Genomic DNA, 27,703 nt, shown 5'->3' with positions numbered 1-27,703 from the left:
GTACTGGAAGTAATTTTGGACACTTGCATGAAGGATCATGGGGACCAGCACTGAAAAAAAGATGAATCTGGCAGCCTCTTCTTCACATAGAAAGAGAAAAAAAAAGGGGGGACTGAAAACTGCAGGTGGATGGGATCTGTGTGTCACCCTTCTAAGTATTATAGAATTCCAAGCCACAACTGTGTCTCATGGTGCATGCATGCATTGAGGGAAATGCTGATGCAAAGAACAAGTCCCAGTATAAACTAACACCGGCTGTGAACACAGGAAGTCATCCCAGTGCTCAAAACACCTCAACAGGTTCTCCTACGATGTCAAAGCCATTACTATTCCCAACAGCAAGAGTCCAGCACATGTTTATAATAAAAAGCACAGAATCTTAGTTAGAAACTTCTAGTTCCTTTATCAAGTTTGCCAAATATCTACAAATTCCATCATCTTGCCATCCTCAAAGAAAAGTTATACATTTTAACATTAAATGTAGGCTATGCCTAATTTTTAAACTGCTCAAAAATCTAGTAAAATTAATTTCCCTACATAGCACTACTAAAAGAGGGAACACGTATTCATTAAACAGAACAAAAACGGGTTATCATTTTCAGTATCAGAACTGAATATTTCCTTTAATAATAAAACTTATGCATAAGAACATTTCAGTGAAATATAAAACAAACATTTTCCTCCCCTTATTTCCAACAATCTTTTCTAATGCCTATAGGGAGAAGGACATGGAAAACAAAGAAAAACCTGCTAATCTGTAACTAAAGATCCAGAAAGAGACATTTACCTGTTAGCTCTCATTTCACTCAAGGGAAGGTGAAATGCAAAAATAAACACGTCAGTTTATTCATTAGTAGTCAAGTGAGGAGGTAAACACATCTCTCAAATTAAGGTATCTTAGTGGGAATAATGAAGGAAATGCTCTAAAATGCCAAATCTGGAAAAGATACCACATAGAAATAAGTGACAGTAACTCACAGTGATACTAAAAATAAGAATCAAGTTGTAATATCTGTACTTAGCAACATCAATGCACTATGTGGATCTTTATAACGTAATTTTTGCATAAATTGTGGATCTTCTTTATAATGTACTTTTTTGCAAAAATTGTGGAATGTTTTTTGAGAACAAAAAGTGTCCAGGTCACCTAGGCCATTTGTTCTCAGAGCACTTTGGTTGGGGGAGATCCAAGTATGTATGAAGCGAAGTATTAATAAAAGCCTATGGCTAGCTAGTACTCTTGCTGCCTCTCTTTCTACCTGCAGAAGCTTTTAGCACATTTATCAGAAGCCATACAATGCAAACCCTTTTGATATTAGGTCTCTGGGTGTAGCTTTCAAGATCATTCTTTGTTCCATTCTTCCTGTATTGTCAAACGGCACCCAACAGGTGGTCTAGAGTGAATTTCAAACATGTGCTATTAATACGCCCAAAACTGTTGCTGCAAAGGTGAAAAAAAAACAAAAAACACATTAATTGAATCCTGGCCTGTTCTTACTCATAATGACACAAATGTATTTTCTATGTCCTCAAGCAATAGGAAATAATTTGTAAAACCATGAACTCTTTAGGTGAATATGCCTACAGGTTTTAAAATATGTATTATTCATAGTTACTAAAAGTAATTATATTCTTGGAACAATTCTCCAACAAAAACTACATACAGTTAAGTGTAGGTCACAATTTTAAAAAAATAATGTTACAATCCTTTTTTTTTAAAATTTACTCTAGTTTTCAGACTGGTATACTAATGATTATTAGCAACAGTATTATATCTGTAGATACTTCATGTTTTAAAATGTCTTTCTAATGCTCTTTAGAATAGTTTTCTTAAATGTTTTTTGGGAAAGTCACTATTATTCCTACTCTAGAGATGTCATATGGAAATGATGTCCCTACCTCAAATGACTGTCAGAGGCTCATCAAATAACCCACATTAATACGTATGGTATTTGTATTAAGTACACATTACTTACTGAGTGCTCAAAACATGTTAACTATTATTAATATACAAAAGTATTGACAGTTATATTAAGGCTATGAGAGTCTATTTTAAGCAGGCAAGTCTGGTTTGGGTCTTCCTCTGGAATTGCACAATTCTTGCCCAAAATGAAGATACCACGGTTTATATATGCTGAACCATCTGCCTGGAATGCTTTTCCCTTCCTCACTCACAAATCCTGACTGCTCTCCTGAGCTAATTCTCACTCTTCAGATCTCAGCATAGATAGTACTTCCTCCAGGGACACACTGTCCCTAACCTTGCCCACATCTGTGTCACACTACATACACTGGGGTCTCCCCCTACATGCTCCAATGCACATCACCACTGTCTGCTTCTACGTTTGCACCCTATGAGACTCAGCTTCATCAACGCAGGGATCGTGGTCTATCTTTAGACACTCCATTCTCGGTGGTTAGCACAATGCTGGAACACAGTAGGTGCTCAATAAATATCTGTGGTATGCAGACACCTGGGATGTGAAACCAGCCTGGCTGGCATTTCAAGAACAGGTTTTCATACAGTGTAAGTGACTGGGGCCTAGAGATAAAGCAGCAGCCAGCCATGGGGCCAGTGGAGGATGAGGCTGGTGGGGTGGGGAGCAGTGAGGAGGGGTGCTAGAGGAGATTAGGTTCCATTAGGTCACGTCCGGTCAGAGCAGCAGGGCAACGTCCAGACTGACTCTGGGTATCTAGAGAGCCGTTGGGCAGCCCTGGGAACCAGTGCCTGGGCTGCCTCCCATGGCCCCAGTCTGAGAGATTTCTAACCCAGAGCGTCAGCAACAAGATGCATGTCAGGGGCCCCTGTGGGCTGGAATGAAAGAGCCCGGTCTGACCCACAGACCCCAGGAGACTTACCAGACAGTTGGGGTGTGCTGTGCACGCCTGGCCCAGCACAGAATTGCAGTGCTGAGGAAGAAACTTGGAGACTTTGGGCACAGCTGTTGGGAAATGCACTGGAGTGTTCTGATTTGTTACGGCAGCTGCGTCATAGGAAGGGACCACTTTAGAATAGTATCTGACAGCGTGGAAGGAATTTAGAGACAGAGCTGTGCTGGGGATTCGGGTTTTATACACATCACCGATAGCGTTCTCTGACGCAGAGCTGGACTGACCTTTAATAAAAAAAGAGTATCCGTCAGTATATGCAAATTGATAACTCTGAACTACTGTATTTGAAATAAATCACCCTCTATTTCATTTCCCCACGGTACAAACTTAAGATACTGCGACACTCAAATGCTGATGAAAAAAACAAAGTGAACTTTTTGGTAGTGACATTTAGTGTAATACAAACACTATAAATTAGTGTTCACTTGTCATTTAAAGACAGAGATTTTACAGAAGCATCAGATCTCTCTGCCTGTGTATGTGTGTGTGTGTCTTTTATCATAATAAGTGACCAATTCTATGAAGCAAGGAAGAATGTTGGAAAGAAAAACTCCATTCAGCCACAAGTAGTTTGGTCACTGATTTTTCCATCAGTGAGTGGGTTATACTGTTATATCGCTCTATTCTGTACAGTAACTAGAAGGCAGAAAAAATGTTTAATATCTAGTGAATGGTAACAATGTAGTCCATATGCTGTGAATATTTATTTTCTTCGGGACACTAAAAGAAATGAAAGTAAAGGAATATAATTTTATATCGACTTTAAATACAAATGGACCTGAAATATTTGTGAAAAAAATCGTTTCAGCAAAAGTGTACATAAATTTATGGAAAACGACAAGTAAAAGCAGCTTAATGAAGTCTAAATGCTGACTAAGATCAGCACTTCTGGTTTACAGGTCAGATTTATCACAGAAATCAGGCGATCATAGGTGGCCACTTAACTTCTCTAACCTTCAATTTACTGGCCTAAGTGGTGAAAGTGCAATTTGAAAGACTTAACTGATTCCAACTGTTCCATTCCTCTTTCAAAAACCATTCTGCAACATGCATGGCCAGCTACACATGTGCTTACATCCAGCCCAAGGAAAGTCCAAAATATAGAAAAAATCCATATACGGAGATGTATTTTCTGAAATGTTATGTATAAAATCACTTTCCCCACAAACCTGGAAACATTAAATGTAGCAAGAAAACTATTCTATAAATCATTGGATAAACTACTAAAACCATTAAACTGGTGATAAAAGCTGCATAATACAAAATACAAGTGTACAGGACACAATGTTAAGTAAAAAAGTCAGAGACAAAATCGGAGGTCTGATATGATTACTACTATGTTGTTGTTGTTCAGCTGCCCCATCGTGTCCAGCTCTTTGCCACCCCATGGGCTGCAGCAGGCCAGGCCTCCCTGTCCCTCGGTGTCTCCCGGAGTTTGCCCAAGTTCATGTCCATTGCATCAGTGATGCCAACCAGCCATCTCATCCTCTGATGCCCTCTTCTCCTGCCATTGATCTTTCCCAGCATCAGTAACTTTTCCAATGAGACAGGTGTTTGCACCAGATGACCAAAATACTGGAGCTTCAGTTTCAGCATCAGTCCTTCCAATGAGTATTCAGGGCTGATTTCCCTTAAGACCGACTGGTTTGATCTCCTTGCTGTTCAAGGGACTTTCAGGAGTCTTCTCCAATACCATAGTTCAAAGGCATCAATTCTTTGGCATGTTGCCTTCTTTATGGTCCAGCTCTCACAACCATATGTAACCACTGGGAAGACCAATACTATAGAAGATTACTACTATAGTATTACTACCAAAAAAAAAAAAAAAATATATATATATACACACACACACATGCACATATATATAAAGACTTGAAAGAAATACATTAAAAAATGAAGTTATTATCTTAGTTGGGTTTTATTGTTGTTTAGTCGCTAAGTCATGTCCAACTCCTTGCGACCCCATGGACTGCAGTACTCCAGGTTCACCTGTCCTTCACTATCTCCCGGAGTTTGGTCAAACGCATGTCCATTGAGTTGGTGATGCTATCTAACCATCTCATCCTCTGTCACCTCCTTCTCCTCCTGCTGTCAATCTTTCCCAGCATCAGGGTCTTTTCCAATGAGTTGGTTCCTCACATCAGGTGGCCAAAATATTGGAGCTTCAGCATTAGTCCTTCCAATGAATATTCTGGGCTGATTTCCTTTAGGATTGACTGGTTTGATCTCCTTGCAGTTCAAGGGACTCTCAAGAGTCTTCTCTAGCACCACAATTTGAAGGCATCAATTCTTCGGTTCTCAGCCTTCTTTATGGTCCAACTCTCACATCTGTATATGACTACTACTAGCTGGTTTTTAGTAAAGGACTAATATTGCTTTCAAATGAAAAAATTTATTTAAATAAAATCAGAATGAGGAGTTTGGTTCAATGACCTTCGAGGTCTCCTCCAGCCTGAACCTGACATAAGCCTATGGTCCTAGTAGATTTGTTTCTTCTTGGACCAGTCACTTTAGGTGATATAAAACCAAGAAATCTGGGGGCACAGAAAGGCCTGAATGCCTTTCTGAATGCCTTTCCTCATGCCTGAATGCATGAGGAGAGTGTTTCAGAGATTCTGCAGCATATGAAGAGTGAAAATGCAGAAGTACTGTCTGTATAAGAAGTAACACTGACAGGCATGTGCCTGTGGCCTGGTCCCTCTCTGATCTAATCTGGGCTGATTTAATCATTCTTTGTGACATTCAGCCAGAGCTACTCTAAGCAGTTTAACCATGGCTCATGGCTACTTTTTCCTTCTCTCCTTCCCTCCCCACTAAGTCAGGAAAAAAATCTAAAAGGACTAACAAACACCCTGAGGCTGATACATGAGCAAGGAGGGCTGTATCCTATTTTGGGCCCCTTTCTCCTTTGACTTTTGACATCAATCCCAGTAACCCCATTTGTTCATGTGGTCTCTATTATGTCCCCACAATATGCACATGACCTCAATGACACTGTCACATCTTTGATATCACTACTAGTATTTGCTGAAAGTGCAGATTACAGTTAGCATTTTAAAGCCATGAAACTTTTTAAAATTAAGGCATGCATGAGACTTTTAAGACATATGCTATCATGTACTTAACAGACTATGGTATGGTGTAAACATAATTTTTATATGCACTGAGAAATCAAACAACATGTGACTCTATTGCAAAGCTCATTTTATTGCAGTGGCCTGGAAGAGAACTCACAATATATCCACAGTCTGCCTATACACTGTTAGCACTGAATTAACAAAAATACTTCCCTCGCTTTAGATTCTACTCACATAATACACACAGTCACCAGTTTGCTCGTCATCTGTGAGCAAGATGAACTTTCTGGTGATGATAGTCAATTTTCAGCCCACCCTCTGGGATAAGACTATTCAAATGCCTGTGGCGAGCTGTGTCCTTCTAGCGGACAGCACCAGAGGACCCAGGGTGCAATCTCCCAGCTACGCCTCATCCCGTGGTTACGGCAGTGGCTACATAGGAGCCCCGGGTGAGCAGGACACGCACACAAGCCCACATACACTACAGCCGCAGAGCAGCGGGCAGAGCTCACCTCTCACAGCTTCATCCAAGGCCCCCCCTGAGGCAGGGACAGAATACACATTCAAGTGCTTGTTAGTCAGGAATCTGATGCCCGTCCCAGGTGAGTAAGTGCTGGTCAGCACACTGTTTTCCCTGAGAAGACAAAAAACATTCCTTAGGCATTTCTCAAAGAAAAGGATATGAACATTGCTGAGTTGAACTGCTCTTCTGTCATTCGAGTTCTAAAAGGCACAGAGATAAACTCTGTATTAAATATTAGAGCAAAGCATAGACTAGGACTCAGGATGGTTATTTAGGACATGAAGGAAAGGTTTACTTTTCCTTGTTAAGAGTTTTTCTTGGTTTACATATTCTAATCAATTTAAATAAGGAAGCATTCATTTGGCACACCACCCTTTACACTAGAAATTTCTTTAAGGACTCCTAACTGAAAAAAATGAGGCTGGATTGCCCTGGTCACAGAGGAATGCTAGAATCTATCATGCCATGAATACACTGTCAGTCACCACAGGCACTACTTGTGAAGTCTGGTTTAAAGAAACAACAAAAGAAATTAAGAGTGAGTCAAGTCATGAAGGGATCCCAGGCCTGAGACTATTATATATTTTATCCACTGTAATTCAGTGATGCACATCAGCAGCGGGAAAGGTTCACTGATTCTTAGTAGATGCCTGAGTTCTCAGTATGGGTGGGTTCAGTGCCTGTCTTGTTTCTAGCATTAGTATCAGAGAAAAATAACAAGGTGACTTTGGATTCACAAGATTCAGATTGTCATACCTTTGTCCCATGATTGTGCCTGGGACAGATAGCTGGATGGGCATTTGTTGTTTCTTACAAAACTTCCTATTGCTCTGAAGTACTTCTGTAATCTAAGAAACAGACAGACAGAGACCTACTTTATCAATAGATAGCTATAGATGTTTTTCAAAATATACAAACAGACATACATTTCCAATCATAAAACAAAAAGAAAGGAAACTACAGCATTAAAGCATTGTCTATGAGGATAAAATTCAAGGGCTTGAGAGTTGCACACCTGGCCCATGATGGCTGGAGGGATTTTCTCCCGGACAAACTTCACGTAATCAACTGTGGCCTCGAGGACAGAAGCCGCATCATTCTTTCTCCCCTTTATATATGGCAGCAGGGCGCGCAGCTGCTCACAGCAATACTTGATTCGTTCTCTGAGCAGAGAAGTGTGACAAGTAAGGAATAATTAGTCCACTTTCTTCCTGTCACAAGGACAAACGATCTTCCTCCTGGGTCTGTTTATAAAGGAACCAGCCCCTCCCTTTCTGGTCTCCGATTCAGAGGAAGACCATGTCCCCACAAGCCAGCAGCCTCCACGGCCCCTGGAATCACAGCTTCCTGGGGCGCTGGCTCATATGCTGCCAAATACAGCGTCTGTGCTGATGGCAGCCCAGCGCACTTGTCCTTGTGGGTGTGCAGGACGCCCGGACACTGAGGACACCAGAGAACACCCCTTCTGCCTACGGAAATCCACAGGCGACGCAACCCTCAGAGGAGAGAATCACACACCACATGGGTAAATCCTTTTGTGACCCACACGAGAGAGACACCTGGAAGACAGAGTCCATGGGATAGTCCCGTCACTCTGATCTGGACCACAATTCCAACAACACACAATTAGCATCTTGAAATACATGGGCTTTAACTGTGTTCTGAAGTGTCCAAAGGAAAATCAAAAGCCTGCTTCCTTTACACAAGGCGGGCACATGAGCAAAACAAATAAACCAATATGCAAATGAGAATGACGTCCAGGCTCATACCAGAAAGAAACCCACCTAAGTCTTTCATAGTTCTGAAGGGAAATACATAGGACATGTAACACCAAACTGACCGAAGCCTTTGGAACCTTCAGTTATCCAAGTTTTCATTTAATAAACATTCTTAAGCATGTTCTGTGCTGAATACTGCCTTGACATAAATGGGATCAAAGGGTGGCTTTGCCAATTTCTAGCTGGGATCTTAGGCAAGTTACTAAACCTTTCTGAACCTCAGAATGACAAAAATACATGGATTAAAAAATCCACTTTGACATATAGCCAATGAATAACTCAAATATTCCAGACCAGTGGCTGGTATTTTAATTGGGCTTTAAGCTTTGGGGATTCCGTGGAAATGTCTCAGGGACCATTCTGTAAAAGGGTTGGAAGTGTCAACAATTTGACACATGGATGAAGGGCTTTGAAACTTCATACACCCTTCCATAGGGTACTTTCACTTACAAGGACTGCAAACACAGAATAAACTTTCTGTAGAATACCCATTATGGTAGCCCTTCAGTAAAATGACCTCCCTGTGGCTCAGACGGTAAAGTGTCTGCCTACAATGCAGGAGACCCGGGTTCAATCCCTGGATCGGGAAGATCTCCTGGAGAAGGAAATGGCAACCCACTCCAGTACTCTTGCCTGGAAAATCCCATGGATGGAGGAACCTGGTAGGGCTACAGTCCACGGGGTCGCAAAGAGTCGGACACAACTGAGCGACTTCACTTTCCTTTTCAGTAAAATAGGAAAACCAATCTAAAGACACAAAATAAGTGGATGCTTAAGTAAGCTAGAGGATATTAGTTCAGCAGAATATTATCTGGACTCGGAAAGGATATAAAGCTTCCTAGGGAGAAATAGGGTATTTCTATAGGATATAAGTACAAGATAGAAGATAGCATATAAAATATGATTACAGCCATTAAGGCCAAAAGAGACAATAGTGTCAATTAGTCATTATTTCTAGATAGTTGGACTATAGAACATATTATTTCTTCCTTTTATTTTCTACATTTTCCAAGTATCTGTGGGGCATATATCACTTTTATAGTGAAAAATCATATTAAACATTTCTTCCATTAGGAAAATGTTCAAACATACAGGGAGACTGAGAGAATTAAAAATTCTTATTCCTTAAAAGCAGAAAAAATTAAGAATTTGTACAGGGAGCACTTAAATACCTATAACCTGGAGTCCACAGTGAACAGTTACTGTCCATGCTTTGTCATATATGAATCATCCCAATGGTCAGACATCAATCCATTTCATTACACTGAAGTATTTCAAAGTAAATTACAGACTTCAGCACACTAAACCCCTAAACGTATTATGAGCTACAGTTAAAATTATTTTCTTTTCAGGTAAAAGTTACATAAAATAAAATGCACCAATCTTAAGGGTGCCATTCTGTGAGCTTTGATAATGCACAAAGCTGTGTGGCACGAGCCACCTCACCGACATTCTCATGACCCCAGGAAGTTCCTTCTGTCCCTTCTTAGTCAGTCTCACTCCCCATAAAAGGAAACCACATATCTGATATTTTTCCCTCTCACATTGATTTTTGCCTCTCTTTTAACTTCATATAAATTAAATCTCACAACATGTGTCTTTTTATGTAAGGTTTCTCTCACTTGCATAATGTTTTTGAGATTTATCCAAGATAATCTGTTATGTCAGTAATTTGTTGCTTTTTTATTAATAGCATTCCAAAGTATAAATATGCCATAACTTATTTATTCAGGCTCTTATTAATCAGCACTTCCACTATTTCCAATTTTTGATCATTAGGAATAAAACTACTAGATCTTCTATACATCTTTTTGTGAATGCATATTTTATTTCTCTTAGTAAATGTACAGGAATTGAATCAATGGGCTATTTTATAAATTTATAAATTTAGAACTTTCCCCCAAATTCTACCATTTTACACTCCCACCATCAGTGTATGAGAATTCCTGTTGTTCCAAATCTATGACAACATTTAACATTGTCAGTTGTAGTTTTAAAATATTGGATTTTCTGAGGTATATGTGGTAGTATCTCATGTTTTATAATGTGCATTTCCATGATGACAAATTACATTCAGCATTTTTTTCTGCTGCTTATTAGGCACTTTATCTTCCTTTGTGAAGTGTCTGTTCAAATAATTTACCTATGCAGGTCTTTTTATTATTGAACTTTAGGAGTTCTCTATATATTCTAGTGTCAGTATTTTGCCAATATATTTGTTTTGCAAATCTTTTCTCCCTGTCTGTAGTCTGCCTATTTATTTTCTGAGTGGGGTCTTATGAAAGCAAAAGTTGTAAATTTTGAGGAGTCCTAATTCATCTACTGTTTCTTTTGTGGTTATTGCTTTCTGTGTCATAAGGAACAATCGCCTACCCTCAGCTAGTGAAAACATTAACTTTTATTTTCTTCTAGAACTGTAGCTTTCAGTTCATTACCTATGAGCCACATGAATCTATTTAAATATAAATTCATAAAAAATTAATAAAAATTTGAATTCATTTCCTAAGTTGCAATACCCACATTTCAAATACTCAATAATATGACTTGCAGCTACCTTCCTGGACAGCAGATACAGGCCACTTCTAACACTGCAGAAAGTTCTACTGAACAGCCCTATTCTAGAAGCTTTACAGCTCTAGCTTTATATAGCAGCCCTGTCTATACTCCATGTTGAGTTAATTTTCACATGATATGAGTAAGGGGTCAAGTTTCATCATTTGTTTCACATGGATGTCCAGTTGTTCCAGCACCATTTATAGAAAAGACTTTTGTTACCCAAGTTGTTTGCTCTGGTGATTTGCTGAAAATTAAGAGACCAAAATATGTGGGTCTAATACTGGGCTATTGTGTTCTATTATCTATCAGTCCATCTTCATTTTAGTAAAATAATGATAAATGTAGCTGTATACTATGTCTTAAAGCCAGGTAGCTTACACACTCCAATTTTGTTAGATGTTTTCAAGATTGCTCTATTCTAAGGCCTTTTATATTCAGAGCCCTTTCCATACAGTTTTGAATTAGACTGTCAACTTTTTCCAAAAAAAAAACCCAAAAAACTACTCAAATTATCTAGATCTGAATAAAATTGTATTTCAGTTTAGTGAGGACTGAGGTCTTAATAACATAAATGGTTTAATTCATAATTATGTATAATGCATGATTTAGGTTTTTAGTTTATCACAGCAATATCTTGAGTGACCACTGTACAGATATTACATGTCTTTTATGCATTTTTGTTCCTAAATATTTTTGTTAGAAGTCTGTCTGAGCACTAGGCTAAGAGCTCCTTGAAGGCAACATTTCTTATCTCAATTCTCCAATCATATTCTGGCACATTACACTCACACCTACTTGCTGAATGGCTAAATAAGTGGAATGAGTGAGCAGCATATATTCAGTTGCCAGATAAACTAGTTTCACAGTGATGACTTTTCTTTTGGCCACGCTGCATCTTTGCTGCTGCCTGCAGGTTCTTCTCTAGTTGCAGCCAGCAGGGGCTACTCTCTAGTTCCTGGTGCCCGGGCTTCTCACTGCCGGGCTTCTTTTGTTATGGAGCATGGGCTCTAGGCATGCAGGCTTTAGTAGTTGTGGTACATGGATTTAGTTGCTCTGTAGCACGTAGAATTTTCCCGGACTGGGATCAAACCCAAGTACCCTGCATTGGCAGGTGGATTCTTAATCACTGGACCATAAGAGAAGTCTTAACACTAACTTTTAACAATGCTATAAAAAACTATGAAATTCATGAAAGTAATTTCTTCCTACAAAGGAATAATGCTAAAAAAAAAGGGGGGGGGTGCTGTATCAAAATTTACCTTCTCAGCTTTTCCTTGCTTGAATGAAGAAGAGAAATCTTTTTTCTTTTCTCAAAATTTGACAATGGAGCCTTTAAATCAAGTCCAATGTCATTTCTTAGAGATTCAGAGCTAGAAACAAGAAAAAAATTGTACCATATATTTAAAAGGAAAATTATGAGGCAATTGTAAAATATTCACCAATACACTAGTCAAAGGATGCTTCTCTAAATCCCTAGCTTTATACAATGGTGCAGTAATTATCAAAGCATTTTACCTCATGTAACTGGTACAGAATATTTTATTTCAGAAGAATTTATTATCAAGATTATCATAAATTCAATCCAAAATTCTGAGATACTGATAAATAACAGACACAAACAGTACTAAAATATTCTAACCTCACTGATTATAAGTATTCCAAATTACATGACTGTATTAAAGGTGCATTACAGGAAAACAGTACAGAGGAGGAGAAGGCCAAGATACACTATTCCAGCTTGATCAGCAACTGGTGCAGTTTCCTTCCATGTAAAAATGCGTCATTTAATGGATATTTTCTGGCTCTACTATTTTTCTAGATTTGCTTTTAATTGATTTAAAAATATATTTCCCTAAGAAACTTACAAATTAACATTATCTTCTTCATTTGAAGATAAATAAATTACTTTCAAATGACTTCATTTGAAAATTTACTTTTATTTATACTAGTAAGATAGTGAGGAAAAACAAAGATACAAGATGAGGAGAGCTCAAAAAGCCGTTTTAAGTAACATAAGAAAATCACAAAGCCTTCCAAAACCCTTCCCAACCTCAACTCCCAGAAAAAAGTTTAACACAGAAAATTTCTTTGAGGTTAAAATCTTAAGATAAAGAAAGCTGTTGTTAACTCTGCACTATTGAAGTGAATGCGTCCCTGGTTTAACCACACTTACTGGGTGCCAAGTCTCCTCCTTGTATAAAATAGTAGATGGTCACATTCTACAAATTCTGGAAGTGACTCAAAATTCTTACTGCCATCACCCAAATCCTCAGCACTTCTGTCCATTCTTTATAGTCAAATGCTCTATTTAAAAATCGCCTTGGAAATCAGCTTCAAGTGAAACAAATTAATGAATATAGAATTTTTACAAGCACTCAATGTTAGAACTAAAAGGGTTGAAATGGCCCTCAGGTTCAATGGCCTATCCTCTGCAGGTTTGAAGGCTACTTTTAATATCCCAGAGGGACACAGACAGAGAGACTGTCTTTAAAGGCTCATTTTCAATAAACAGGGGGATAGTTCAGGAAAGACATTGGGGAAAAGCTTAGCGGCAGACGGATAACAGCTCAGGATTCCATTGTTTTCAAAGTCTGAACATCACTGCTTTTATTTAACCCAGTCTCTACTTGAAGGTGTCCAGTGATGGGCGTGGGTAGTCTATCCCTTCTCCCGTGGATCTTCCTGACCCAGGATCTCCTGCATTGCAGGCAGATTCTTTACTAACTGAGCTATCAGGGAACCTGATGGGTAACTTACTACATGACAATTCAACCTGCTCCCCTGTGGCTGTGGAGTGCTTCCTTATACTGAGATGGATACTTCTTTAATATGCACCCTCAGTGGCAGCTCAGGATTCTGAAATACAGAACAAGCTGTATCCTTCTTCCACAAAACAGATACTTTCTTTTGCATCACCCCCAGCACTGGAGCTGCTGTTCCACAATCAATACGTCCTCCAGAAATGTTTTTTAATGAAATATACACAGTAAAAATTGCTATTAACATACACAGCAAAAATTGCTATTAGGAAAAAGTTAAGGAAAACAAAAACTAACCAAGCAAATACATCAGTAGAAAAATATCCCAGGTGTTCACTGTAGGACTTCGGCAGAGGCAACTCAGGTTCTTCAGGCTTCACAGAAATTTCATTCTTAACTGCAAGTTTTAAAAAAGGAACCATTTTAGTTATAAAATCACTGGTGAGGATGATGTCAATCACACATGCAAGCTCTAATCAAAAACAGTTGTTGTGTTTCACTCAATAGATTTTACAAAGCAGTGCTTTTAAAATAAAAAAGTAATTTATAGATTTCAGCCTGTGAAGCATGGAACAACTCATGTAAGAAAGCAAAATTACAACACTACATACAATTTACTCCACAGCAGCCTCCTTTAACCAGATTCTACTAATTAGTGATAGGTGTGCTTAAAATGCATTCAACTGAGCTTACTTATTATTTACAGGTAAATGTCAGAGGCAGAAAATGCATATGAGTCTTCAGTAAGTGGGTGCATTGTCAAAGCATCTGACGGTTGTGCTGTTTTTTGGTTTGGGGGTTGTTCTTTTTTTGCTGTTTTGCGGCTGCCCATCCTCAGAGCAGAGCTGAGATGACTGGTGAGATGTGGTTATGACCAACAGGAATGTGCTAGACAAGTGGAGATGAGCAGCTGTTCTATTTCCAATGAGAACCAAAACTAGGAGAGATTACAAAAGGCCCTTGGTCCAGAAGGGTTACCATTTCTCTCCCAGGAAGAACTCTGACACTTGCAGTCTGGGAGCCATTAGAATGCTACGAAACAGACTCACTCATCTTCCCTCCATAATGAAGAACATTTTAAAAAAATGAGAGGTGTACTGAATCTTGTGTCATCTGGGGTTTGAGCTTATCCATCACGATCCCTAAAGTGTCTTTCCGGTCCATTTGAAGAAAAATACCTTAATTTAAACAGATTCCTGCTTGTAACCCAGACTTTGAAAAACCATAAATAGTCACTGATCAACAATGATTCCAGTAGAATTTAATTTCAGAAATTGGAGTCTGCCCTTTTACAAGCCATATTAAAACTAATTTAATTATCTTAAGTGTTTAGATGCTGGCAATACACATAATACAGTATAGGTGAGGAATTTAGAAATGTAAGGTCTCACTGAAGCACTGACACCAATTATTTGTATATAAAAATCTAAACCCCCCCCCCCCAAAAAAGTAACACACAATAAAAATCTAAAACAGAAAGGATAATCACTCTATTAACTTAAAGAAGTAAAATAATTTATACACAAGTGTTCACCAAAGCACAAGACTCAAGGTTAATGGTGCTGGCTTTTACATAATCACACAATGACAAAGCATGAATAGGTCCATTTAAATGACTAAGGAATGATGGTAGCAGCTACTAAAACAAATGACAAACCAAAAAAATACCCTGTGCTTAACTACAACACTGCATTTGTCCTTATGCAACACATTTTAAACCTTTGAAGACAAACTTTCTCCACAGGTAGAGTACATATGGTTCCCTTTATTTTATTCACACTTGTTTTCTTCAGTTCTGTTTAGTTCAGTGGTGTCTGACTCTTTGCGACCCCATGGACTGCAGCACGCCAGGCTTCCCTGTCCATCACCAACTCCCAGACGTTGCTCAAACTCATGTCCATTGAGTCAGTGATGCCATCCAACCATTTCATCCTCTATCATTCCCTTCTCCTCCTGCCTTTAATCTTTCCCAGCATCAGGGTCTTTTCTAGTGAGTCAGTTCTTCACATCAGGTGGCCAAAGTACTGGAGCTTCAGCATCAGTCCTTCCAATGAATACTCAGGACTGATTCCCTTTAGGATTGACTAGCTGGATCTCCTTGCAGTCCAAGGGACTCTCACGAGTCTTCTCCAACACCACAGTTCAAAAGCATCAATTCTTTGGCACTGAGCCTTCTTTATAGTCTAACTCTTACATCCATACATGACTACTGGAAAAACCATAGCTTTGACCAGATGGACCTTTGTTGGCAAAGTAATGTCTCTGCTTTTCAATATGCTATCTAGGATTGGTCATAGCTTTTCTTCCAAGGAGCAGGTGTCTTTTAATTTCATGGCTGGAGTCACCATCTGCAGTGATTTTGGAGCCCCCAAAAAGAAAGTCTCTGTTTCTATTGTTTCCCTACCTATCTGCCATAAAGTGATGGGACCAGATGCCATGGTCTTCGTTTTTTGATTGTTGACTTTTAAAGTCAACTTTTTCATTCTCCTCTTTCACTTTCATCAAGAGGCTCTTCAGTTCTTCTTCACTTTCTGCCATAAGGGTGGTATCATCTGCATATCTAAGGTTACTGATATTTCTCCCAGCAATCCTGATTCCAGCTTGTGCTTCATCCAGCCTGGTATCTTGCATGATGTACTCTGTATAGAGTTAAATGAGCAGGGTGACAATATACAGCCTTGATGTACTCCTTTCCCAACTTGGAACCAGTCTGTTGTTCCATGTCCGGTTCTAATGTTGCTTCTTGACCTGCTTACAGGTTTTTCAGGAGGCAGGTAAGGTGGTCTGGTATTCCCATCTCTTTCAGAATTTTCCATAGTTAGTGTGATCCACACAGTCAAAGGTTTTGGTGTAGTCAATGAAGCCGAAGTAGATGTTTTTCTGGAATTGTCTTGCTTTTTCTATGGTCCAACATATGCTGGCAATTTGATCTCTGGTTCCTCTGCCCTTGCTAAATCCAGCTTGAACATCTGGAAGTTCTCAGTTCACATACTATTGAAGCCTTGCTTGGAGAATTTTGAGCATTACTTTGCTAGCATGTGAGATGAGTGCAATTGTGGTAGTTTGAATATTCTTTGGCAATGTCCTTCTTTGGGATTGGAATGAAAACTGACCTTTTCCAGTCCTGTGGCCACTGCTGAGTTTTCCACATTTGCTGGCATGTTGAGTGCAGCACTTTCACAGCATCATCTTTTAGGATTTGATATAGCTCAGCTGGAATTCCATCACCTCCACTAGCTTTGTTCTTAGTGATGCTTCCTAAGGCCCACTTGACTTTGCACTCCAGGATGTCTGACTCTAGGTGAGCAATCACACCATTGTGGTTATCTGGGTCATGACGGTCTTTTTTGTATAGTTTTCTGTGTATTCTTACCATTTCTTCTTAATACATTCTACTTCTGTTAGGTCCACACCATTTCTGTCCTTTATTGAGCCCATCTTTGCATGAAATGTTCTCTTGGTATCTCTAATTTTCTTGAAGAGATCTCTAGCCTTTCCCATTCTATTGTTTTCCTCTATTTCTTCACATTGATCACTTAGGAAGGCTTTCTTATCTCTCCTTGCTATTCTTTGGAACTCTGCATTCAGATGGGTGTATCTTTTCTTTTCTCCTTTGCCTTTCACTTCCCTTCTTTTTCCAGCTATTTGTAAGGCCTCCTCAGACAACCATTTTGCCTTTTTGCATTTCTTTTTCTTGGGGATGATCTTGATCCCTGCCTCCTGTACAATGTTACCAACCTCCATACATAGTTCATCAGGCACTCTGTCTATCAGATCTAATCCCTTGAATCTATTTCTCACTTCCACTGTATAATCGTAAGGGATTTGATTTGGGTCATACCTGAATGGTCTAGTTGTTTTCCCTACTTTCTTCAATTTAAGTCTGAACTTTGCAATAAGAGTTCATGAACTGAGCCACACTCAGCTCGTAGTCTTATTTTTGCTGACTATATAGAGCGTCTTCATCTTCAGCTGTAAAGGATATAATCAGTCTGATTTTTGCTATTTACCATCTGTGATGCCCATGTGTAGTGTTGCCTCTTGCGTGTTGTTTTCTTCAGACTGTGATAAACAAGGACTATATGTCCTTATAATATAGAGAATGCAGTTAGTCCTCAACATATAAAAGGCATCAGTGGAAAGCCAAATGTATAAATACAGTTCTCATAGAATTTTAATTAGAATTTTTCAAACCTTTGGAAACTTGTTTTCCACTCACCAGTAAGTGAGAAATATGTTTTCCAGTATTTCAACACAACGCTCATTTTTTCCATTGTTAGTGGTTCGGTTAAAGCAATATCAGCTCCATGTCCTGAAACACAACCTAAGAATCTTTGTATTAAATATTGACCTTACGATTTCTACTTGGAGAAAAAAACAAATAATATACCCAACAGGCACATACCTTTAAAATTCTCAGGGATTATAAAAACAAACAGCAAATGTGCATTTTTTTTCTTACCAAATCTGAAAGGGAAAAAAGAAGCTTAAAATGAAGCAAAATCATCATTAAAAAACTTGGGATTCATACATTTAGCTTATTAGGAAGTAACTACACCAGGATGATTTTCTTTATTTCATTAGAATTTAAAACGGTGATGTTAATATGAAAATTTACTGACAGCAGCGTCTTTAATCAGTGAGGGAAGACTGCTGTTGTTCAGTTGCAAGGCCATGTCTGACTCTGCTACCCTGTGGGCTGTAGCCCGCCAGGCTCCTCCGTCCATGGGATCTTCCAGGCAAGAATACTGGAGTGGGTTGCCATTTTCTTCTCCAGGGGATCTCTCTGACCCAGGGATCAAACCCGAGTCTCCTGCATCTCCTGTACTGCAGGTGGATTCTTACCTCTGAGACACCAGGGAAGCTCTAGGGATAAGAAGGATTTTTTTCTTTTTTTCAATTTACAAGAGAAGATGTTGCATTTTGATTTCACGCAATTGCACAAAGAGGGTTCTGCAGTGTGTGGCTGAGGTGGACAGTACAGTTACAGATTATTTGAAAAATACAAGGAAAGGGGATATTCTGAAACTCATGCTTGCTCTGTTGAAAGTTTTATATATAATAGATGCTTTAGCTTCTCTGTTTCCTTTTAATGGGCAAGAAAATCCAAATTCTGAATCATTAGTCAAAACCCTGGCTTCTCTGAGCAGGAGTTCACTCTGTTAATAAGAACAGTCTTTTTACAGTTCATTTCTATAGCAACCACTAATGCCAGCTGTTTAAAACTGGGCAAGCGGTAAGTGAGAAAGAGGTGATTTTTTAAAAATAAACCTTTAACTTTAAAATAATTTTACATTTACAGAAAAAATATGAAAACAGTAGATTTTCCATATACCCCAAACCCAATTTCCTATACTGCAAACACCTTACATTAGTTTAGCAAATTTCTTACAATTAATGAGCCAACATCAGTACATTATTATTAATTTAAGCTCATTCTTTATTCCAATTTCCTTAGTTTTTCCTAATGTACTTTTTTTCCTATGCCAGGAGTCCATCCAGGATCCTACATTACATTTAGTGATTAGGCTCTCTTAGGCTATTCTGCACTGTGACATTTTTGCTGACTTTTGTTTTTGATGATCTGGATATTTTTGAGAATACGGCTCAGGTATTTGAAAATATGGCTCATGTATTAGGTAGAATATAAGATGGACTACTTTTATTCTCACTTAAAAAAAAAATAAGCCAAAACCTTATCCAGATTCTTGATCTAACTACAAGTTTACATGACATTTAAAAAAAAGAGGATTATTTTTTAAGATGCTATGGGGATGAAATTGGAATGTGGGAAATTTATAAGACAAATGGCCCCTTTATAAAACACATAAAGAAAAGATAAAAAGAAAAAAATCAAAAGGAAAGGAAAATTGAATCTTCGTTTGTATAAAACTCACAGTTTAAAAAAGAAATAAGAGAAATTTGAACATCAACTGTATTTTTGACAATACTAAGGAATTGTTATTAATTCTTTAGGTGTGATTATTGGTATTGCTTTTTAAAGATTCTTTATCTTAGATAGGTACTTATTCAAGTTCTCATGGATAAAAGGAAATGATGTCTTAGATTTGCTTTAAAATAATCCACCTTGCCTTTAAAATAACCTACTAGTGAGCAGGGATGGGAGGCTGGAGAAGGAGGTGTGGGAGAGGGTAGGTATGAAACAAGATTGGCTGTATATTGATAACTATTAATATTATGGGCACTTGGAAGTTCATTGTACTTTTCTCTCTAATACACTTGAAGATTTCCAACATGATTTTTTTTTAATTGTGGCATTATTGTTAACTACACTTAGGAATTCAGTAAGGTAGAATTCTGATAGTTTGGTGGACACTGAGCATTGACATTAGCTAAAAGAAAATGATTTTCCATGGAGGATAATACTGGAACCTGACTTTAAAGAGAACAGCTAAAACTGCTGAAGACAAACTATTCTTAAATATGTAAAGCATCATTTATTAGTATATGGTCATATATATGGTTATTATTTATTCCTTAAAACAAGACCTGGAAGAACCCCCACTGAACAATATTTGGTCATCTTATATCTGCATTTGAAAGTAAATATACTCTATTCTACACTCCAAATTACATTACACACAGTATAGAGATCTGAGCCATATATACTGAGAACCTACTGTGTGCCAGATTCTGTGCTGGCTCTGGGGGATACCGTGAACAGACAGAAAGACCAGTCCCTGTCCTCGTGGAGTCAACACGTTTTTGGAGAGGACAGACACTGAGCAAATGCCTGTAGTTGAGTAATTCAGTGGCAACTCTGCGCCTAGTGCTGCAAAGGAAAGCCGTGGGGTCTGAGGGGAGCACGGCCTGGGGCACCAACCTGCTCTGCAGCTTCAGGCAGAGGTATCCCAGCTGGCTAGGAGGAGCCACAGGACAGGCAGGGGCTGTGGGAGGGTGGGAAGCAGACAAGCAGCAAAGTGCATTCTGGACAGGGAACAGCAGATGTACAGGCCTGGGAGTGCAACGAGCAGGTGAATTCCAGAAAGTAAAAGAAGCCCAGGATGGCTCTAGTACAGAGTTTCTGAAGGACAGACACTTAAGACAAAACTAGACAGGGAGGCAGGGCTGGAGTCTGATTACAGTACGCTTTTTAGGCCAAGTAAAAGATGCAGTATTTCATTAAAATGAGCAATAAATAAATACAATAAGATGGACAATGGAAACTGTTAAGCTTGGGAGTAACATGATTCTCTTTGCATTTTTGGGAGACCACTCTACCTACAACAGGGTGAACTGACAGAAGGTGGCAGAGAATACATTTGAGAGACCACAGTGTAAGCTATCCAGGCAAGAGCTGACAGAGGAAAAACTACTGAGGCATACTAAGAACTTTCTTTAAATGATTCACGATATTTACTAAGTCAATTATGTCAAACAAGCAGGATATTGCTAAAATGTGACAATCACTCAACTGAGATGTATTCAGCGTTGATTCCTTGCTATGAATTCTGAAAGAGAATGTGGACTGAAAGAGACGAGAGGAAAGAAAGGAAAGAGGGGAAACCTCATGTGCTTTCTATGAGGCAATGAGAAGCTCAGGAAGTTGTTCTACCATCAAAATACGCAACAGTGGGAGGGAGGGTAGAATTTGACCACAGACTGACGTGACAGTAAGAAAGACCCATTAGCACATGGGCGGCGGGGGTGTGGCGTGGATGGTGGGGATAGTGAGGAGAGAATAACCCCTGCCATGATGTAAGCTCTTCATATCTATTTTGTAAGTGATGAAAAAGTGTAGAGTATACCAGGGGTATGGATAACAGGATGAGATGGGAGGCACAAATGGACTGAACAGATAGAAACTGAGTGGGTAGTTTAGTCCAACTTTTGAAATAAAAAATACTTTCATAAAAAAATTAATGAAAAAATACATCATTGTAAGTTAAAATATTCTAGAAGTAGAGAAGTTTTAAAAAACAGATTCTCTTCTTTTAGAAATAATCCTGTTTCTACTTTTCAATTGATTTTACTGACCAGAAAACAGGTTAGATTTGGATATATGGATTTTTATACCCTGATGAATTTCAAGCTTTACAGAGTTGGAATTCCTGGATTTTTGTCAAGAGAACAGAATCAATTACCAACCCAAACACTTCCCCTGCCGGTGGGGCCCTAATTGTACAGGAACCCCAGCAATCAATAGAGGTCCCAGAATCCAACACTCTGGTCCACAGATCAGCTTCTCAATCACATTCTGTACAAATCAATAAGCTGAAAGAGTTTCTAGTTTCCAGGGTCACCAAAACAGGTCCTCTTTCCACTAAATCAATGTTCCTTAAAGCAAAACTAAGCAACACCAAAATACAACAAAAATCTCCTTCCTCTACCCCAACTGATACCACTTCTTTCACTTACCAAAGCCAAATTGCAGGTTCTGAGACCTTATGAACACCTTCTCAGTTGAGGTCTCCTGAGATTTTAAAAATCTGCAGCTTGCTGGGGTATAATTTATTTCCCCTCATGTTTCACCACGGAGAAGGCAATGGCAACCCACTCCCTGTACTCTTGCCTGGAGAATCCCATGGGGGACGGAGGAGCCTGGTAGGCTGCAGTCCATGGGGTCATGAAGAGTCGGACAGGACTGAGCGACTTCACTTTCACTTTTCACTTTCATGCACTGGAGAAGGAAATGGCAACCCACTCCAGTATGCTTGCCTGGAGAACCCCAGGGACGGAGGAGCCTGGTAGGCTGCCGTCTATGGGGTCGCACAGAGTCGGACATGACTGATGTGACTCAGCAGCAGCAGCAGCAGCATGTTTCACCATATACACTGCTTAAATGACATGATGGTTCCTCCATACATGAGACTGGGTATTGATGTTCTAGTGTCCACACCTACACGTCCATCTCCAGCACCCTCTGGAACTGGAGGCTGCTATAAGCTCACACTGCAGCAGTGCCCACCCCCAGCCTGGTCCCCATCCCCAAGTCCAGTCCCTGGTAGCTGGAACAAAAAAATAAAAAGATCATACAAAGGTGTTTTGAGCCGAGTTGTACACTCTGATGATCAAAGAACCTCAGAAAAACCCAGCTGGCTTCTGAAATCTGTCATCTAATAGGAGAACCAAAAGGTTCATATAAGTCCATATGAAGCCAGGGGACATTTTAAAATACACTTCCTTTATAGCACAAGGATTTCAAAAGACAAAAGCCAGTGTCATTTTTGAGGAGCAGCCTCCCTGAGTACTGTTTCCATTATGCTGCCTGTGGGCCCAATGCAATCAAATTAACCTGGTGTAGTCTAGTTTGGTCTTTGTAACAAGTAATATCCTTTATTAATTAATTAAAACAACAACCATTTTCAGTGAGAAAATTAAGAGTTTTTCTATAAATATGAAAACTGTGAGTTTACTTGCTACTAATATGGCTCCTGCAATAAAATGCAATGATTTCTTCCAGTCAATGTGAAGGCTGGTGTGCCCTGCTCACAGTGTGCTTTTTGTCAGAAGAATTTCTGCTGCAACCCTAAGTTAGGTTCACCAGATGATGTGAGGCTAGAAACAATAAACATCTAGAATGTTCCTCAGTTCTTATTTATAGAATAAAGCTTTTAGAAAAACTACTTAGGTGTTTTGCTGTTATAGTGTTTACTGTCAAGAATTCAGGTCATGCAGACTGGCTAATTGGATTTTCTGAGCAGCACTGTCAAGTCAAGGATGTCCTGGAATTTGGGGACATAACAGGACGACCTGTAAGGCCCTTGTGACTCATGAGATTGGGTTTCCTTAGTGAAGTAATAAGTTAACTGATCAGACAACTGGATCTACATGGGAAAAAGTGAAATCAGAATCAAACTTGATTTGCTGACTGAGCAGATGGAAGCACATTTTGTGTTCCCTCCCTGTCACTGTACTGCTCTGAGCTCATGAGAATCACAGACTTTGAAGGACCTCAGAGAAAGTTCGTGGACTAGAAAACCACAATGCCAAACAGGATGCAAACACAGTGGATGTATCTGCAACATACTCTGATGTTCTGTACTGGTCTTTGTAAGATAGAGTGTCTGGATGCATCTGAATTACCAAGTGTCTGCCTTTTGAATTTGGCTCAGTTTTGAGAACTGACCTGCACCAAGGGTCAAACACTCCTGAAATTCTGGAACCAAGAATATGAATCTTGAGATCATCTTAAAATACTTTACCACTGCGTGGTAGTTCATCTGACTCATTAAGAATATATTCATGAAATGACATCAAAATCAAAAAGAGTGAAAAAGTTGACTTAAAACTCAGCATTCAGAAAACTAAGATTGTGGCATCCAGTCCCATCACTTCATGGCAAACAGATGGGAAAACAATGCAAACAGTGACAGACTTTATTACTGGGGGGCTCCAAAATCACTGCAGATGGTGACTGTAGCCATGAAAGTAAAAGACGCTTGTTCCTTGGAAGAAAAGCTATGACCAACCTAGACAGAATATTAAAAAGCAGAGACATTACTTTGCCAACAAAGGTCCGTCTAGTTAAAGCTATGCTTTTTCCAGTAGTAATGTATGGATGCGAGAGTTGAACTATAAAGAAAGCTGAGCGGAAGAATTGATGCTTTTGAACTGTGGTGTTTGAGAAGACTCTTGAGAATCCCTTGGACTGCAAGGAGATCCAACCAGTCCATCCTAAAGGAGATCAGTCCTGAATATTCACTGAAAGGACTGATGCTGAAGCTGACGCTCTCGTACTTTGGCCACCTGATGTGAAGAGCTGACTCATTGGAAAAGACCCTGATGCTGGGAAAGACTGAAGGCGGGAGGAGAAGGGGATGGCAAAGGATGAGATGATTGGATGGCATCGCCGACTCAATGAACACGAGTTTGAGCAAGCTCCAGGAGCTGGTGATGGACCCAGAGGCCTGGTGTATTGCAGTCCATGGGGTTGCAAAGAGTAAGACATGACTGACTGAACTGAACTCAACTAGGAATGTCAACCTATAATTGAGACGTGCCATCATTCTTGAGGATGTCAGGGTATAAAGTACTATTATTTTTATGAATATTTAAAACTGTTTCATGATTAGTCCCAGGCCAAAACCATAGTTCTTCTGCAAGAGTAAATTTTAAAATCTTTTTAATGAGCTTGCTTGCATTTTATCCTAAAAGAAGTTTATATAGCTAACAGAGTAGATTCATTCTTATTTTCAATAGAAATTGATATGCATTATAGATATACATACATTTGTGATCATGTGCTCTGAAAATAAACATGGACCAGTTTCACTCTATAGTAAGTTTTTTACTTACTGACAAGGGCACATAAGTGCCCAAAGAGAGAAAAGTAAGGTAAATACTTCTATATATTCCTGAACCTATCCAGATTTTGAGATATAACAGAACAACGACAAAGTTCTAAGGGGAAAAATCCAAAATACGGCATAAAAAAGCTAAGCTGAAACCCTTTATCTTGGCTTAGTCATTTAATGTTAGCCCAAAACTCGAGATAAAGTGTTCTAGGAAAGATAAAGATTTAATGCCTTATAAATGGGGCAAGGTGTTCATGAGACTCATTATCCTAAGAAAATGTATAGCCTCAAAATATAAACATGGTCCATAAGGGTATCAATAAGTCATAAAGTCATAACAGTTCTGAGGACAAGAACGGGAATTTCAGAGACATTTCCAGCTGCTGAGGTCAGTATCAGGAAACACAAAGCTTCCACAAAGAAACCTTGGTCCCTTTTTCAAAGAGGAACATGAAAGTTAGGACTCATGGTCCTTCTGAGGTATGCTCACCCACCCATACCTAGAGCAAAGTATGGAATATCTAGTATTGGTCAATACCTAAACTGAATATTGAGAATAACATAATGAGACCAAAAAAAAAAAAAAGAGAGAGAGACCAAATTTAAGTGTACTCAACAAATTATCTATTTTTTTTTCCTTTTCAAACAAATGACTTCACAGCAAAATAACCGAACTATCATATACATGTCTGTATAGTTAGCTCCTTTATCTGTCTTCTTCTCTCTGCTAACACATCTTAAGCTTTGCTATTCAGAGCAGAGAAAGAATCCACAGAGGGAAGGATCACACAGAGGCTCTCTCCTCTGTCCCTAAAGCTTTTAACAACTGTGACTAGACACAAAGCCTGTTCTTCAACATAACTTTAATCTTATCCGGTTCAAAATGTAGCCTCAATCATGCGCATACATGAGGCCTTTACCACATTTGGAGGAGCACGGCTAGACTCCGGCCCATGGAATGAGGCAAGATCAGCCACCCGGCTGGTCCACTGCTCTTCCAGAATGATATGTCTAGTCTAGAGTAAGTGTGGCATTTATGGGATCTCAGAGGTGTAAACAGCCAGATCATTAAAGACTTTTAGAAGAAAGAACGTGAAGGGAAGAATAAAGAATTCTAGTCTGAGCTGTGTGAACAGAAGCCATGTGGTCTCATGAAAGCCACTTCAGCCTCAGGTTTCTAATCTGCCAAGTAGGAATGATGAAGCCCTGCCCTCATAAAGCTGTTGTAAATTCTTTAAAATGCTATATAAGTGAGATATACTATGCACCTTCAATGAGAGATACTCTATGTTTAGGAGACTTTTTGAAAAGATGTATTAGCAAAATAGGCATATCTTCAGAAAGAAGATTGTACACAACATGTTTTGGAAGTGAAATCTCTTTGAGGTAATTTGCCTGGTTTGTTTAGTTCATATTCGGAGTAGAAAGCCAATGAAATTCATAAGACCAAAAGTTCCAAGAAACCCCAGGAGCAGGGTCTGTCTTCTGTCTTGTCTTTAACAAGTAACCAGTGGCTCTGGCTTTTTCCCAGTCCCATCTTTCTTTTCTCCTAATGTAATATTCTTGCTCCTTTTTATTCTGGGATTATAGTATTGCTCTGAACTTTCTTCTTTGGTCTAGAAAGACCTCTCCTATAATGATGAGAAGTCCTTAAACATATATCAATATTATTTGCAATTACACTTCATCGAGTCTTCTCACAGAAGGGAAACACATTCATTCTCACCTAACCCTATTTAAAAACATCCTAAATGAATCAAAATCATATGTAATCAGGCAAGGAAGAACCTAACTCTTCACCTCTAGACCCCAGATCTCCAGAGTGAAGTGGGTCAAACAGAAGCAGAACGTCTATGGACCTGCTGGATGAAACAAGAGTAATGGAATCGGTATTGACTTGGACTCTGTGGATACAGAGAACCTCATGGCTCTTTCACATCAGGAAATTTCTTGAAAGAGACACCTTCAGCCCACAGCCATCATGACCCAAAGTGGTCACCTGTTTTAGTATCTGCTATAACAATTAATGAACTCTGAAAAGATATGCCATGCTAATGACATCGTTATTAAAATGGAGTGCCTATCGAATTAAGGGAAGCATTATATACCAAATAAATTTCTACGACCAATTAATTCTTATACCCTCACCTATTACTTTTTAAGTTAAAATGACAATTCTTATAATAGTATGCCAAACTGGCCATAAAAACAAAGACATATAGAGAGATTTTGCCCTTGAAAATATCTCTCACCTTAAAAATTAAAATAGAATAGTATCATCTTCTAAGGATTTTTATAGAAGCAAGTTTCAATAAAAACTATTCTAAAGATATAGAGTCAAGATTTTACCTGATTAATTTGACCACTTCCAGCTCCTCGGCAGTTGGTGAAGAAGTCAGCTTCAGGAAAACCATGTCAAATGTGCAGTCATCCACAAGTGCTGCTGCCCTCTTCACATCACTAATGATGACGGTGACTTTTGCTATATTTGAAAATAATTTCTGTACAGTATCAGCCAGGTACTGAACTGTGACATCGCCCACTAATAAGAGGTCTATATTTGCCTGAAAGAAGAGGAAAAAAGCAGCCGCACAATTAACGTCTAGGCATAGAGAATAAGTCATCATGCATGGGGAAAATAAATAAAGGTAACAAAGAAAGAAGTCATCATGTATGAGAAAATAAATAAAGGTTACAAATAGCCAATGACTGACTATTCAGCTGGACTGAACGGCCAACTATAAGCATACATCAAGGGCATCATGTCCTTGGAACCTAGGTATTGAACAGATTTGAAAGTCATGCTATTTTAAAAAGTTTTGCTCACAAATACCATTCTACTGTGGTTGTCCTACAAGTC

The 27,703-nt window shown here is 39.0% G+C and overlaps 1 protein-coding gene across 1 annotated transcript in view; it reads right to left on the bottom strand.

Annotated features, from left to right (window-relative positions):
- Positions 1–252: 252 nt before the first annotated feature.
- SOHLH2 (spermatogenesis and oogenesis specific basic helix-loop-helix 2) overlaps positions 253–27,703 on the bottom strand; it is a 43,398-nt gene continuing 15,947 nt past the window's right edge. The window contains exons 2-11 of the mRNA XM_043891807.1: positions 27,193–27,407; positions 17,991–18,052; positions 17,805–17,909; positions 13,883–13,982; positions 12,086–12,196; positions 7,508–7,655; positions 7,249–7,340; positions 6,482–6,603; positions 2,860–3,116; positions 253–1,441 (exon numbers count right to left, since the gene is read on the bottom strand). Coding sequence (XP_043747742.1) covers positions 1,421–1,441; positions 2,860–3,116; positions 6,482–6,603; positions 7,249–7,340; positions 7,508–7,655; positions 12,086–12,196; positions 13,883–13,982; positions 17,805–17,909; positions 17,991–18,052; positions 27,193–27,407 — 1,233 coding nt within the window. The 3' untranslated portion in view covers positions 253–1,420. The remainder of the gene's footprint in view (positions 1,442–2,859; positions 3,117–6,481; positions 6,604–7,248; positions 7,341–7,507; positions 7,656–12,085; positions 12,197–13,882; positions 13,983–17,804; positions 17,910–17,990; positions 18,053–27,192; positions 27,408–27,703) is intronic.

Source organism: Cervus elaphus, chromosome 30 (assembly GCF_910594005.1).
Source record: "Cervus elaphus chromosome 30, mCerEla1.1, whole genome shotgun sequence".
NCBI lineage: Eukaryota > Metazoa > Chordata > Mammalia > Artiodactyla > Cervidae > Cervus > Cervus elaphus.
The sequence above is the reverse complement of the archived record's forward strand: the minus strand, read 5'-3'. Positions and strand labels throughout refer to the sequence as shown.